Here is a 12,434-nt window from a genome sequence, read left to right as displayed (position 1 = left end):
GTGCGTCGTGCGCGCCCCGCGCCCTCTCGGGCACGCACCCGTTCGGGCTACGCCCGCACCCAGCGCCCGCTAACCCACTAAGGCCCATAGGGCCAATGACACGTGGGGCCCAGGCCCCAGAATGTTTAATAAAAAAAGATTTTAAAAAAGTAAATAAATAACTAATTAATTAAATTAATTAATTAACTTAATTAATCCTGATTAGATTAGCCTAATTAACTAGTTAACCTAATTAACTAACAGTGAATGACATGCGGGACCCACACGTCAGTTGACCCTGTCAACGCCCTGTTGACTGCTGGCGTGATGATGTCAGCATGCACTATTCTGGATAATGTTGCTTTAAAATAATTAAATAAATTCTAAAAATAATTAAAACTTTAGAAAATTAATATAAAATAAACCGTAGCTCGGTTGGAAAAACTTTGTACATGAAAGTTGCTCAAAACGACGAGAGGAATCCGAACACGCAGCCCGTTCGCCCTCCACACATACCTAGCATAGCGAACACGCAAATTTCCCCCTCCGGTTCATCTGTCCGAAAACGCGAAACACCGGGGATACTTTCCCGGATGTTTCCCCCCTTTGCCGGTATCACCTAGTACTACGTTAGGGCACACCTATCACCGCTGTTTGCTTTGTCATGCATCGTCATGCATCTGTTTGCAATGTATTTACTGTTTCTTCCCCCTCTTCTTCTCCGGTAGACCCCGAGACCGACGCTGATGCCCCTGAGTATGACTACGTCGACGACGACCCCTCCTTCTTGCCAAAGCAACCAGGCAAGCCCCCCCCCTTGATCACCACATATCGCCTATTCTCTCTCTACTGCTTGCATTAGAGTAGTGTAGCATGTTACTGCTTTCGGTTAATCCTATTCTGCTGCATAGCCTGTCGTTGTTGCTACAGTTGTTACCCTTACCTGCTATCCTAATGCTTAGTATAGGATGCTAGTGTTCCATCAGTGGCCCTACACTCTTGTCCGTCTGCCATGCTATACTACTGGGCCGTGATCACTTCGGGAGGTGATCACGGGCATATGCTATATACTTTATACTATTACATTGCTTATGATACTGTTCGGAGATGGGGGCTGAAGGGGCAGGTGTCTCCATCCCGGTAGAGGTGGGCCTGGGTTCCCGACGGCCCCCGACTGTTACTTTGAGGCGGAGCGACAGGGCAGGTTGAGACCACCTAGGAGAGAGGTGGGCCTGGCCCTGGTCGGCGTCCGCGGTTACTTCAAATTAACACGCTTAACGAGTTCTTGGTATTTGATCTGAGTCTGGCCATTTGGTCTATACGCACTAACCAACTATGCGGGAACAGTTATGGGCACTCGGTGTCGTGGTATCAGCCGAAGCCTTCGTGACGTCGGCGACTGAGCGGCGCGCACCGGATTGGACTGGAACGCTTGCTAGGCTATGTCTGCTTCTGGCCGCGTTCGCAACGTGCAGGTGTGCAATGGGCGATGGGCCGAGACCCCTGCGCGCATAGGATTTAGATCGGCGTGCTGACCGCTCTGTTGTGCCTAGGTGGGGCTGCGACGTGTTGATCTTCCGAGGCCGGGCATGACCCAGGAAAGTGTGTCCGGCCAAATGGGATCGAGCGTGTTGGGTTATGTGGTGCACCCCTGCAGGGAAGTTTATCTGTTTGAATAGCCGTGATCTTCGGTCACAGGACGACTTGGAGTTGTGCCTTGACCTTATGACAACTAGAACCGGATACTTAATAAAACACACCCTTCCAAGTGCCAGATATAACCCGGTGATCGCTCTCACACAGGGCGACGAGGGGAGGATCGCCGGGTAGGATTGTGCTATGCGATGCTACTTGGTGAACTTACCATCTACTCTCTTCTACATGCTGCAAGATGGAGGCTCCCAGAAGTGTAGTCTTCGATAGGACTAACTATCCCCCTCTTATTCTGGCATTCTGCAGTTTAGTCCACTGATATTGCCCCTTTACACTGATACCCATGCATATGTAGTGTAGATCCTTGCTTGCGAGTACTTTGGATGAGTACTCACGGTTGCTTTTCTCCCTCTTTTCCCCCTTTCCCTTCTACCTGGTTGTCGCAACCAGATGCTGGAGTTTCAGGAGCCAGAGGATCCCGAGGATGTTTCTGCGTGGAGTTCGGCCTCGAGGAGTAGTTAGGAGGTCCCAGGCAGGAGGCCTCGCCTTTTCGATCGTTGCTACTTTTGTGCTAGCCTTCTTAAGGCAAACTTGTTTAACTTATGTTTGTACTCAGATATTGTTGCTTCCGCTGACTCCTCTATGATCAAGCACTTGTATTCGAGCCCTCGAGGCTCCTGGCTTGTATTATGATGCTTGTATGACTTATTTTATTTTTAGAGTTGTGTTGTGATATCTTCCCGTGAGTCCCTGATCTTGATCGTACACGTTTGCGTGTATGATTAGTGTATGATTGAATCGGGGGCGTCACAAGTGAAGTCTCCGAATGGCGAGGGGCAAGCCGAGGTAGGTGATCGGGAAGTGAGCCACCGGGCAGCCAAGGGCGGCACTCACGTTCGCGCCCTGCGCGTCCGTGCAACGGATGGGGGAGATGGAGCACTTGCCGAAGTTGGTCTGGAGACCGGATACCAATCCAAAAATGCGTAAGATCTCACGCACCGCCGAGAGGTCGGCGGGGTCAGGTGACAAAAGATCACAGCATCGTCCGCTAAAGGGAAATGCTGGACGCCGTGTGTCGAGGGGTGAGGCGCTGGAGGATGTTGCAGCGGATGGCATGCTCGATCAGAGAGTTGAGCACGTCAATGGCAATGGTGAAAAGCATAGGGGAAACTGGATCGCCTTGCTGCAGGCCTTTAGCGTGAGGAATCGGGGGGCGGGATTCCCATTGGTCAAGGCCCGAGTGCTGGCCGTGGATAGGAGGATGGAAATCCATTCTCTCCACCGTGGCCCAAACCCGAGGTGGCGAAGGGCCTGGAGAAGGAAAGGCCAGGAGACCGAATCGAATGCCTTGGCGATGTCGAGCTTGAGAAGAATCCTGGGCAGCTTGAGGCTGTGAAGGTGCCGGGCAGTTTGTTGGACAAGCAAGAAATTGTCGTGAATGCATCTGCCCGAAATGAAGGCGCTTTGGTTGGCCGACACGAGTTCTCCAAGATGCAGCGTCCCTGACGGGCTTTCGCCCCATTAGCCTCATTCATCTACTTGCTAAGCTGTTTGCTAGAGCTCAAGACTTCCAGTTGAGCTTCAAGAGGTCGAACCTACCGTTCCCTGAATGATTCTTATCATTTGTTCTCCTTCTCCATGATGGTCTAGGGCAGGCCACTGCGTCTGAATGTTAGTGGTCTGCGCGAAGTGTCTTCTTGATCGCGGTTACCATTGGTCATTGCCTGGTAGTTGATTAGTTTCCTAATGCCTAGTACCCTATTGTTTAGTATAGTGAGTGTTCAATTTATCAGCTTGTCCCCTTTGCAGTGGCCTATCCGAGAGCTGTTGCATGGCTAGTGTAGGAGCCTCGATTGTGTCGCTTCAACAAGTTCAAAGGGCTACATATTTGGGTTCTGTCTTATTGCATCAAGTTACTTTAGCCGCCCCCATGATTGTGTCATTAGTGGCGCCTAGTGTCAACCCAAGCCCTGTTTGTTTGTCATGGAATGAGATCGGGAATAATATGCAAATTCAAGCTCCCATCAATATTTGTGACAAGAGCAAATTTTCACTTGCATTTATTTGTTGATTCATATTTATATTACTACCTCCGTTTGAAAATAACTGACGTAGTTTTAGTTCAAATTTGTGACCTAATAAAAACTAAAACCACTTCCGTTATTTCCGAACGGAGGCAGTACCATTTTCAACCACCAGATTGGCAGGCATCTTCCGAGAATTCCTTTGGCTTTGTGCTAATATATGTATTCTTGTTAAGTTGTCGGAATACTCCGACCTGTCCTTTCATCCCCATAAAGGATAATATACATACTCTGTGCCAGTCTAGTCTAGTGTGAGGAAACCCTGGCATTATCCTGAGGGACAGAGAGAGAACTAGCCAGCATGGATCTGATTAGTGTTGTTGTATCCAGCACGAACAATGCACATGACAAAACTGCAGGTAAGGAGATGAAAGAAAAAACTCTCACCCACGGTTTTTCAGATGTCTGTGGATCTGATTAGTCCCTTCACTGGCTTTCAGATGCCCTAACATGCCGCAGTGTGCCGGCGCCCTTTTAGCAGTTTTAAGGGCTAAGCGGCAGCCCCAGACTGCCGTTTTTCTGGTAAGCTTGACTGCTTGAGGACCATGAATGGCCTTTCTTGGAGCCATTAAACAACCAACCCACGGTTGCCTTTCTTGCTTGCAGGGCATGTATGGCCACTTGATCCTGTCCGCGGCGCGGCGCACGGTCCTCAATCATGCCCCCTGACGCTGAGCACTGTGTTATCAAGGGTCCATCTATACATGATCACACTGGTGAAGTAAGTATTCTTCTCCCCTCTTAGCCCTTAACATAATAGGCTAGTAATACAATAGTAGGAGCATGCATTTGGACTCACAAGTGTCCCTTCTAAGGCTCAAAAGTGTTGACTGCATGTGGGCTGGTAGGGTGGGGTGGGGGATGGGGGGCTGTCTTGAGATACTGCAGCACATATCCTTGCCCCTTCTATATAAACCAAGATTTGCACCACTGCATCCCATCATACATACCAGCATCATCTCAAGAGTGAGAGCCCTGACCTGAACCTGAACCTAAACCTCTCGCATTGCTCCCGGTCTGGCGGATGCCATGGAGCAGGGGAAGAAGAAGCAGGCGGGGAGGCTGCAGAAGGTCCTGAGGGAGCAGAAGGCCAGGGTCTACATCATCCGCCGCTGCGTCGTCATGCTTCTCTGCTGGAATGACTAATCTGGGCTCATTAGAGGCACAGCCACAATGTTCCTTCCCTTCATTACTTCTCTCCTGCTTTCCTCCCCATGTTTTTTTCACATTGGCCTTTACCCTATGATGAAGGTTCTCTGTTTTTCTTGCCTCCTTGCAATGGCAAGGGTGACTGATGTTGTAAAGTTGGAGGGTGTTAATACGGACTAACAGTATGCTTTTTCCTCTCGAACTCGATCTTTTGCGGCTGCTTGAGCTTCACAAAGGCCTCGAGTTCAGAACATGGTACTTGCAAAAATAGTATGTTCATATGGGAGCAATCTGTTTGCATTTCTGGCCTCTGAGTAGTATTCTTGATATAGTAAGCAGGCATGGACGCATGGTGCTCTGCCTTGGTTTAATAAAATAAAACACATCCTCTCTAGGGAAAGGTAGTGCATGTGCAGGGCTGCAAGAGAGGCTGAAAGGTTAGGTTCCTTCTGATTAAACTAAATAAAAATTACGTTATAAACTGAACAAAAAAACACCCCAGCCAAAGTTTCACATTGTCGGTGCGGTATAAGACAGTGCTGTAAAAAAATTTCATCAGCTAGACGTGGTACGCCAATGGAGTTACTAGAAAGTTAGAGCTTTGGGGACAAACTTTGGAATCAAAAGGTTTTAAGCTTAGTAGAACGGAAACTGAGTACATGAGGTGCGGTTTCAATACTACTAAGCACGAGGAGGAAGTTAGCCTTGATGGGCAGGTGGTACCTCAAAAGGACACCTTCCGATATTTGGGGTCAATGCTGCAGAAGGATGGTGATATCGATGAAGATGTAAGCCATCGAATAAAAGTCGGATGGATGAAGTGGCGCCAAGCTTCTGGCATTCTATGTGACAAGAGAGTGCCACAAAAGCTTAAAAGCAGGTTCTATAGGATGGCAATACGACCCGTAATCTTGTATGGCGATGCGTGTTGGCCAACTAAAGGCGACATGTCCAACAGTTAGGTGTAGCGGAGATGCGCATGTTGAGATGGATGTGTGGCCACACAAAGAATGGTCGGGTCTAGAATGATGATATACGTGGTAGAGTTGGATAGCACCGACCGAAGAGAAGCTTGTCCAACATCGTCTGAAATGGTTTGGGCATATACAACGCATGCCTCTAGAAGCTCTACCACATATAGCTGACGGTTAAAGTGTGCTGATAATGTCAAGAGAGGTCGGCGTAGACCAAACTTGAGATGAGAGGAGTCCGTAAAGAGAGATATGAAGGACTAGAATATCACCAAAGAACTAGCCATGGACAGGGGTGTGTGGCAGTTAGCTATCCACGTGCCAGAACCATGAGTTGGCTTCGAGATGTTATGGGTTTCAGCTCTAACTTACCCCTACTTGTTTGGGACTAAAGTCTTTGTTGTTGTTTGTCGTTGTTGTAATGAGATGTGGTACGTGCACCAAGTACTTCATGCTAAGCTATAATGAGTTGGGATTTAGGAGTATCTAAACCACTCAACTCACTGCAAAGTACCCTTCGAAAATTCATTGGAAATACGCGTATCATTGTGAGTCGTTTGGTAAATGCGTTAATTACAGCGCTAACACGAGAATCAATGGTGCATTTGATCGATGAGTACGAAAATTTATCCTAAAACCCAACATGAGAGCATCAGATTTATTTAGAGGATTCCATAGGCCTGAATAAATTAAATTCCGAATTCATAGCTTCTGTATTTTGCGGCATTGCAATTTAGAACTTTGCAGTATGGACTGGTATAGTCAAAGTTCTTTTCTTTTTTTTGAAACTGAAAGTTCTAAAATTTGAACTACTACAGTACAGCTCTGTGGTTTACTCTGAATCAACCTTGTCATCCTGGATTCCTGGAAATTAATGTGTTAACCAGTATTTAGGCTGAGGACAAAATAATAAGGGAATATGACTTATGAGATTATGGAAGACAAACTTTTCCTAGGAGGCATGATTCATTCCCATGTCGACAGGATGGATGCATATGTTTGTCATTCCCTTGAGATCATTAATTGCGATTAGCCGACTATTAGCCGACCTTTCGATAGAAAAACAGTAGAAAGTAAGTTGCTTGAGGCTCACTACTTCTCACCCCCCATTATCATTGGCTGCGAGCCCCATATGCACGAAAAGGCAATCTTGGCGTTGTTGTTTTAAGAGCCACAAATATTTTGTTTCTGTGACTATTACTGGAGTGTTCCTGAAGATCTGGTTTGCAAAGATGCTATGCTGGCTCATCAGTGAAGCCAAGGGGTTTCTTGGTTGCTACCTTATTTCCCATGAAAAGAGTTGCTTTGAGTTTACTTGGCTCACACAGCATAAAGTTCTCCACCGTACCATTTACCAATTTGATAACGCGTGATTAGACTCTGACTTTGCACTCATCAACCGTACTGCTCCACCGTACTATTCTCCATTTTACTTTGTGTAGAAAGTCGAGAAGAAAAAAAAATGCATGGTGTAGTAGATTCTGAGGTGCATGCATGGGAGTCACCAGAGGCCCACGGTCATGCATTTGAAGTAACAACGGATGAATTCGAGTACTCCCAATCCATGCCATATCTGAAGAACTGTTAGATACTGTCCCTGGTAAACACATTGTTCAAGCTACCTCCGAAGAACTGTCAGATACTGTCCCTGGTAACACAATGTTGAAGCTATCTCAGACAAGAACTAGCTACAGATGAGCCGCAGCATCGATCGCCGTAAGTACATTGCACTTGATACCTGGTTGGCACGATTGCAAATCGAGCTTCAGTTGCAAGGGGAAAGCGTTCGGCAATGCCCGGCCCCAAATCAAATGGTCAGCCTGAGCCTGAAACATACATACATTGCACCCACTGTTTTAGTGCCTTTGGTCTAGTTAGAGACCAAACTAAATCTGTTCCCAATGCGGCCAGGCAGAAGAGACCAGCACCATGAGTTGAGTGCATGTTGTCAAGGCATGCCTCCTGCAACCAGTATGTATCTGCATGTGGTCCATGCATGCATGCACGCACGCACTGAGCCCTGAAAACATTGCAGAAGGAGCAGCGGCATATATGCCCTGCTTCCTGTGTCTGGTATGGCAGTGGCATCTGCAGTGGGCATGGCTCCCTGATTGAACCTTCTGTCTCATTCTGTCACATATCTTATACTCATTTTAGACGGTGCCATGATTTTTTTTCTCTTTCACTTTGTTTTCTTTGGTAAGGAGGCAAAATTCGTTATGACCATCTTTGCTGCTGCACCCTTGCAACAGCACATCCTGAGGACATGCAAGCGGTCACTTCTGTGTCCTGTTTGCTAACTGTCTGTCTGCCTGACTGTCCCTAGGGCGTGCTAGCTTAGGGCATCTAGCAACTAGCATCAATCAAGGCTACAAAAGGCATTGAAGAGGCGGTCAAACGATTCCCATGGTTTTGTTTGTCTAGTAAAACGAAACTGATCTCTGTTAGGCAGCGGTTTTGGCCTTTGGGAATGGTAAATATGCTGCTTTATTGGGTCACAACCCAAAGCTGAACATCTCCCAAGGCCACCACTTGAGTAGGTTCACCATAGAACCTAATGCACAGTGAGATGCAAGTGGGTTATACTGTCTGCAGATTTACTTACTGTTGTTTCACCACAGCAATCAGTGCTTTATGATTTTGTCTCGTATTGGATGGATACATTTTTTATATGTAAAGATGTGGATGGTGATGTGATTTCACCATTGCTACACAGAGTATCTTCCTTGGCTTTTCTGGATGTTGATGGGTTTAGCACGTTACGAGATAGCTCATAATCCATGACTAGATTGCTGCTGCTGCTGCTGCTGCTGTGCCCTAGCTAGCTCATAGTCCATTAGGTGATATCATTTCACAAAGGGGTCAGATGTGCTGATAAAGATGCATTCGTCACACACTTTTACTGCATATCATTGGATCACCTAATGGTGACCCGAATTGCAATAACTTTGCTACCTGAAAAGAAATTGCACGTAATGATGGTGATGTTATGTCATCTGATTTACTCTCCCACGGTCCTACATATATTAAATAAAAATGAAGCATATACTTCTGTGTGAAGCATTGTCCCCAAGGCTCTCCTAGATTGCGTTTAAGATTCTTTTGATCCAGAGCCAGAATGGTTTCATTGCAGCAGCCATCCAACCATTCCTTGTAGCTTGATAAACTGAACACCGGCCGACAGGTACATTGTACTGCATGACTTGTTGTAATTCATATGGCCATTTTGGTTTTGTTAGAGCTAGCTTGTATTTCTTTGTCTGCTAAGCCTGCCAGGGATGCTTAACATAGTGTGCTACTTTTCAGATGAAGTGGTTTGCTATGGAATGCTTTAGTTTAACTCCTTAACCTCCTTGACTTTGGAAGTGAATGTGAGACGCCGATATTCTACTATTAAAAATTTCAGTTTTACTCCTTCCCAAACAAAATGATATTGGAACTCTTTCCCTTAAAGAATTACTGTAGCACGCATAAAGTTGAAGAAATAATGCCTCACAATAAAAGGCTCGAAAATTTCAAACTGAGAGGTCATAAGCCTTTTTTCGAAAAGGAAGGATAAATCTCCCGGCCTCTGCATTCTCAGATGCACGCAACCCTATTTTATTAAAGTTGATACAAGGCGAGGAGGCTAAAATCATCAACAAGCATAGTACATGTGACATCATGGCTTAATAGGAATAATAGACTACTCGTATAAACAAAGAATTCCTTCTTTTCCAGGAGCCCATTCGCACGAACATCAAAGTTAAGCGTGCTTGGCTTGGAGAGATTTGAGGATGTGTGACCGACTAGAAAGTTGATCCCGGGTGTGCACGAGCAATTGGTCTGTGGGGCCAGTCTAGATCCTGTCATGCATAACAGCTGGAAACCGGTGGTTGTGGCCGGAGCGTTGCAAATAGTATCAGAGCCGACCCTCGTGGTTACATGGGCCTGTGTGGGTCAGTGGCACAGACTTGTACATGATGCATGTGGCCCGTCGTGACACACGTCATGGGCAGATGTGGATGCTGGCACTAGCGCGCATAGACGTGTGGTAAGAGGGGACGTTCCTAACTTAATATGCATGATAGACTACTCATATAAACAAGGAATTTCTTCTTTTTGATAGCCCATTGTGACATCTTGGCTTACTAGGAATGATAGACTACTCATATCAATAAATTCCTTCTTTTCCGGGAGCCCATTGTGACATCTTCGCTTAATAGGAATGATAGACTACTAATATCAAAAATAAATTCCTTATTTTCCGAGAGCCCATTGTGGGGCCAGTCTAGATCCCACTAGGCATAACGGCCGGGAACCGATGGCTTTGGTTAGGGCGTTGCAGTAAAAGACATAGACAACTATGACAGAACCATTACAAGATATGAAGAGACCACCTATGACAAAACCATTGCAAGATATGGAGACCAGCTCGCCGCTGCTGTACATCAGCTGGGCTTTGCTGGTGGCCTTGTCCGGTGGGATCGGAAAGAGAGAGAAAGAGGAAGGAGGATACAGGGAGCGGCAACAGCTAGGGTTTCGCCTAAGCCGCCTCCTGGAGTGACATGGGCATCCTTTTTTTTCTCAAGGGCGAGATCAGGGGTCACAAACCTTGTACTACACTTAAGTTCTTACATTCATCTAGTTTGTGGAAAGAACTTTCAACTAATTAAAGAAGGGTGTGGCTACATCTCAATCGATTAAGAAATGACTATTTCTCAATCAGCTGACATCACCATAAGATATTTTTCTTTTCTTTTTTCCTTTTCGAAATCTCAAAAAGGAAAAAAATCTGCATGAATCACTGCATAGATCCGATGGTTTAGGATTTGGTTGAGAAATAGAAATCCTGATTCAAGAAAACTTCTTAATCTCAAACTTTCGTACAAAGATAAAAAAAGATACTATAGATGGTTCATCGCAAAGTACATAGTTCATCACGAGCTAAAACTTCATAACAACTGTGTTTGCAATAGTTTCATAGATTTTTGTTTTGAGTGATTTTTTGATTAGTTGTTTTTGAGTGCTTTTTACAGAATTAGTTCAAGCGTAAATCTAATTTAATAATACCAACATGATTTAACTGGATTGTATAAACCCCCATATTAAATAACACCATTGCTACACTGAGTATCTTCCTTGGCCTTTTTGGATGTTGATGGTTTAGCACGTTACGAGATTGGTCATATTCCATTACTAGATTGCTGCTGCTGCTGCTGTGCCATCGCTCATAATCCATTAGATGACATCATTTCACAAGGGGTCAGATGTGCTGATAAAGATGCATTCGTCGCACACTTTTACTGCATGTCATTGGATCACCTTATTGGTGACCCGAATTGCAATAACTTTACTACCTGAAATAATTTGCTGGCAGCGAAGGTGATGTTATGCCATCTGACTTGCTCCTCTGCCACAATCCCCTAAGTATATTAAACCAAATGTACCCACCTCTAGAATTATCTAAAAATTTAAATTAAATATGGAGGAGCACGATACAGGCGTTAACGGAGCTCGCTGGCGCGGTGTCAAAGGGCACAATATGTAGATGAAGCCCAGCAGCAATGGTGTGGCGCCAGCCAGGGCAGAGTTTACCGTTCTTTTTATCTGTAGCAAATCTTGGGTCCCATCTACTGAAGCATATACTGCTGTGTGAAGCATTGTCCCCAAGGCTCTGCTAGATTGTGTTTAAGATTCTTTTGATCCAGAGCCAGAATGGTTTCATAGCAGGTAACTTGAAAAACTGAGCACTGGCCGACAGGTACATTGTACTTACCTAACTTGTAATTCAAATGGCCAATTTGTTTTTGTTTAGAGCTAGCTTGTCTTTCTTTGTCTGCCCAGCCGAGCCTGCCAGGGATGGTTAACATGGCGGCGTGCTATTTTTCAGAGGAAGTAGTTTACTATGGAATGCTTTAGTTTAACTCAACTTACCTTCCTGGTTGGCATTGTAGTTTGTAATTCTAAACAGGTTGACTTTGGAGGTTAATCTGATACACTGATACTCCACTCTTAAAATTCTCAGTTTTATTCCTCCGTAAAGAAAAAAAAGATATTGGAACTCGGAGTCTCTTCCACTTGATGAGTTATTGCAGAAAACACGAAGTTGAAGAAATAGTTAAAAAAAACTGCATCCATTTCCGCTCCGAAACTGTCTCAAAAAAAGATAGTTTCTGAACTGTCCATCTCAGTTTTTGGTCTGGATAGGACAAAAAAAAATCTGTTACATTCTCGTTCCTACTTTTCAACTAAAACAAGATAATTAGGGACCTTCCACCCAGATTCGACCTGCCACCCACCCTCTATCGTCATTAGGAGGAAGCGGCAAATTACAAGGGCTGCCACCTATGAGGTATAAAATGTGCATTGTACATTAACTTCTTTTTTCTGTCTTGAAATAAGTTAGGTATACATCTTAATTTTCGGTATCTGTTTAAGTTATGTAGTACTATCAGTTTGTGAGGACAGAAAAGATGAATTATAAAATTGTGACCAATTTAATTCGAAGAAAGATAGGCGAGTCTTGTATACTACTCCCTCCGTTCACAAATATAAGATGTTTTAGATATTTCAATATGGACTACATATGGATTGAAATGAGTGAACAAGCACACCA

The 12,434-nt window shown here is 45.1% G+C and overlaps 1 protein-coding gene across 1 annotated transcript; it reads left to right on the top strand.

The window, feature by feature from the left end:
- The first annotated feature begins 4,593 nt into the window (after positions 1-4,593).
- On the top strand, positions 4,594-5,064 carry LOC123124689 (small polypeptide DEVIL 2-like). The gene has a single exon (XM_044545263.1). The coding sequence runs from the start codon at positions 4,746-4,748 to the stop codon at positions 4,860-4,862; it is 117 nt and encodes a 38-aa protein (XP_044401198.1). The 5' UTR covers positions 4,594-4,745; the 3' UTR covers positions 4,863-5,064.
- The last annotated feature ends 7,370 nt before the right edge of the window (positions 5,065-12,434 follow it).

The sequence above is a fragment of the Triticum aestivum genome, chromosome 5D, assembly GCF_018294505.1.
Source record: "Triticum aestivum cultivar Chinese Spring chromosome 5D, IWGSC CS RefSeq v2.1, whole genome shotgun sequence".
In the NCBI taxonomy this organism is placed as follows: domain Eukaryota; kingdom Viridiplantae; phylum Streptophyta; class Magnoliopsida; order Poales; family Poaceae; genus Triticum; species Triticum aestivum.
This window is presented reverse-complemented; position numbering and strand designations above follow the sequence as displayed.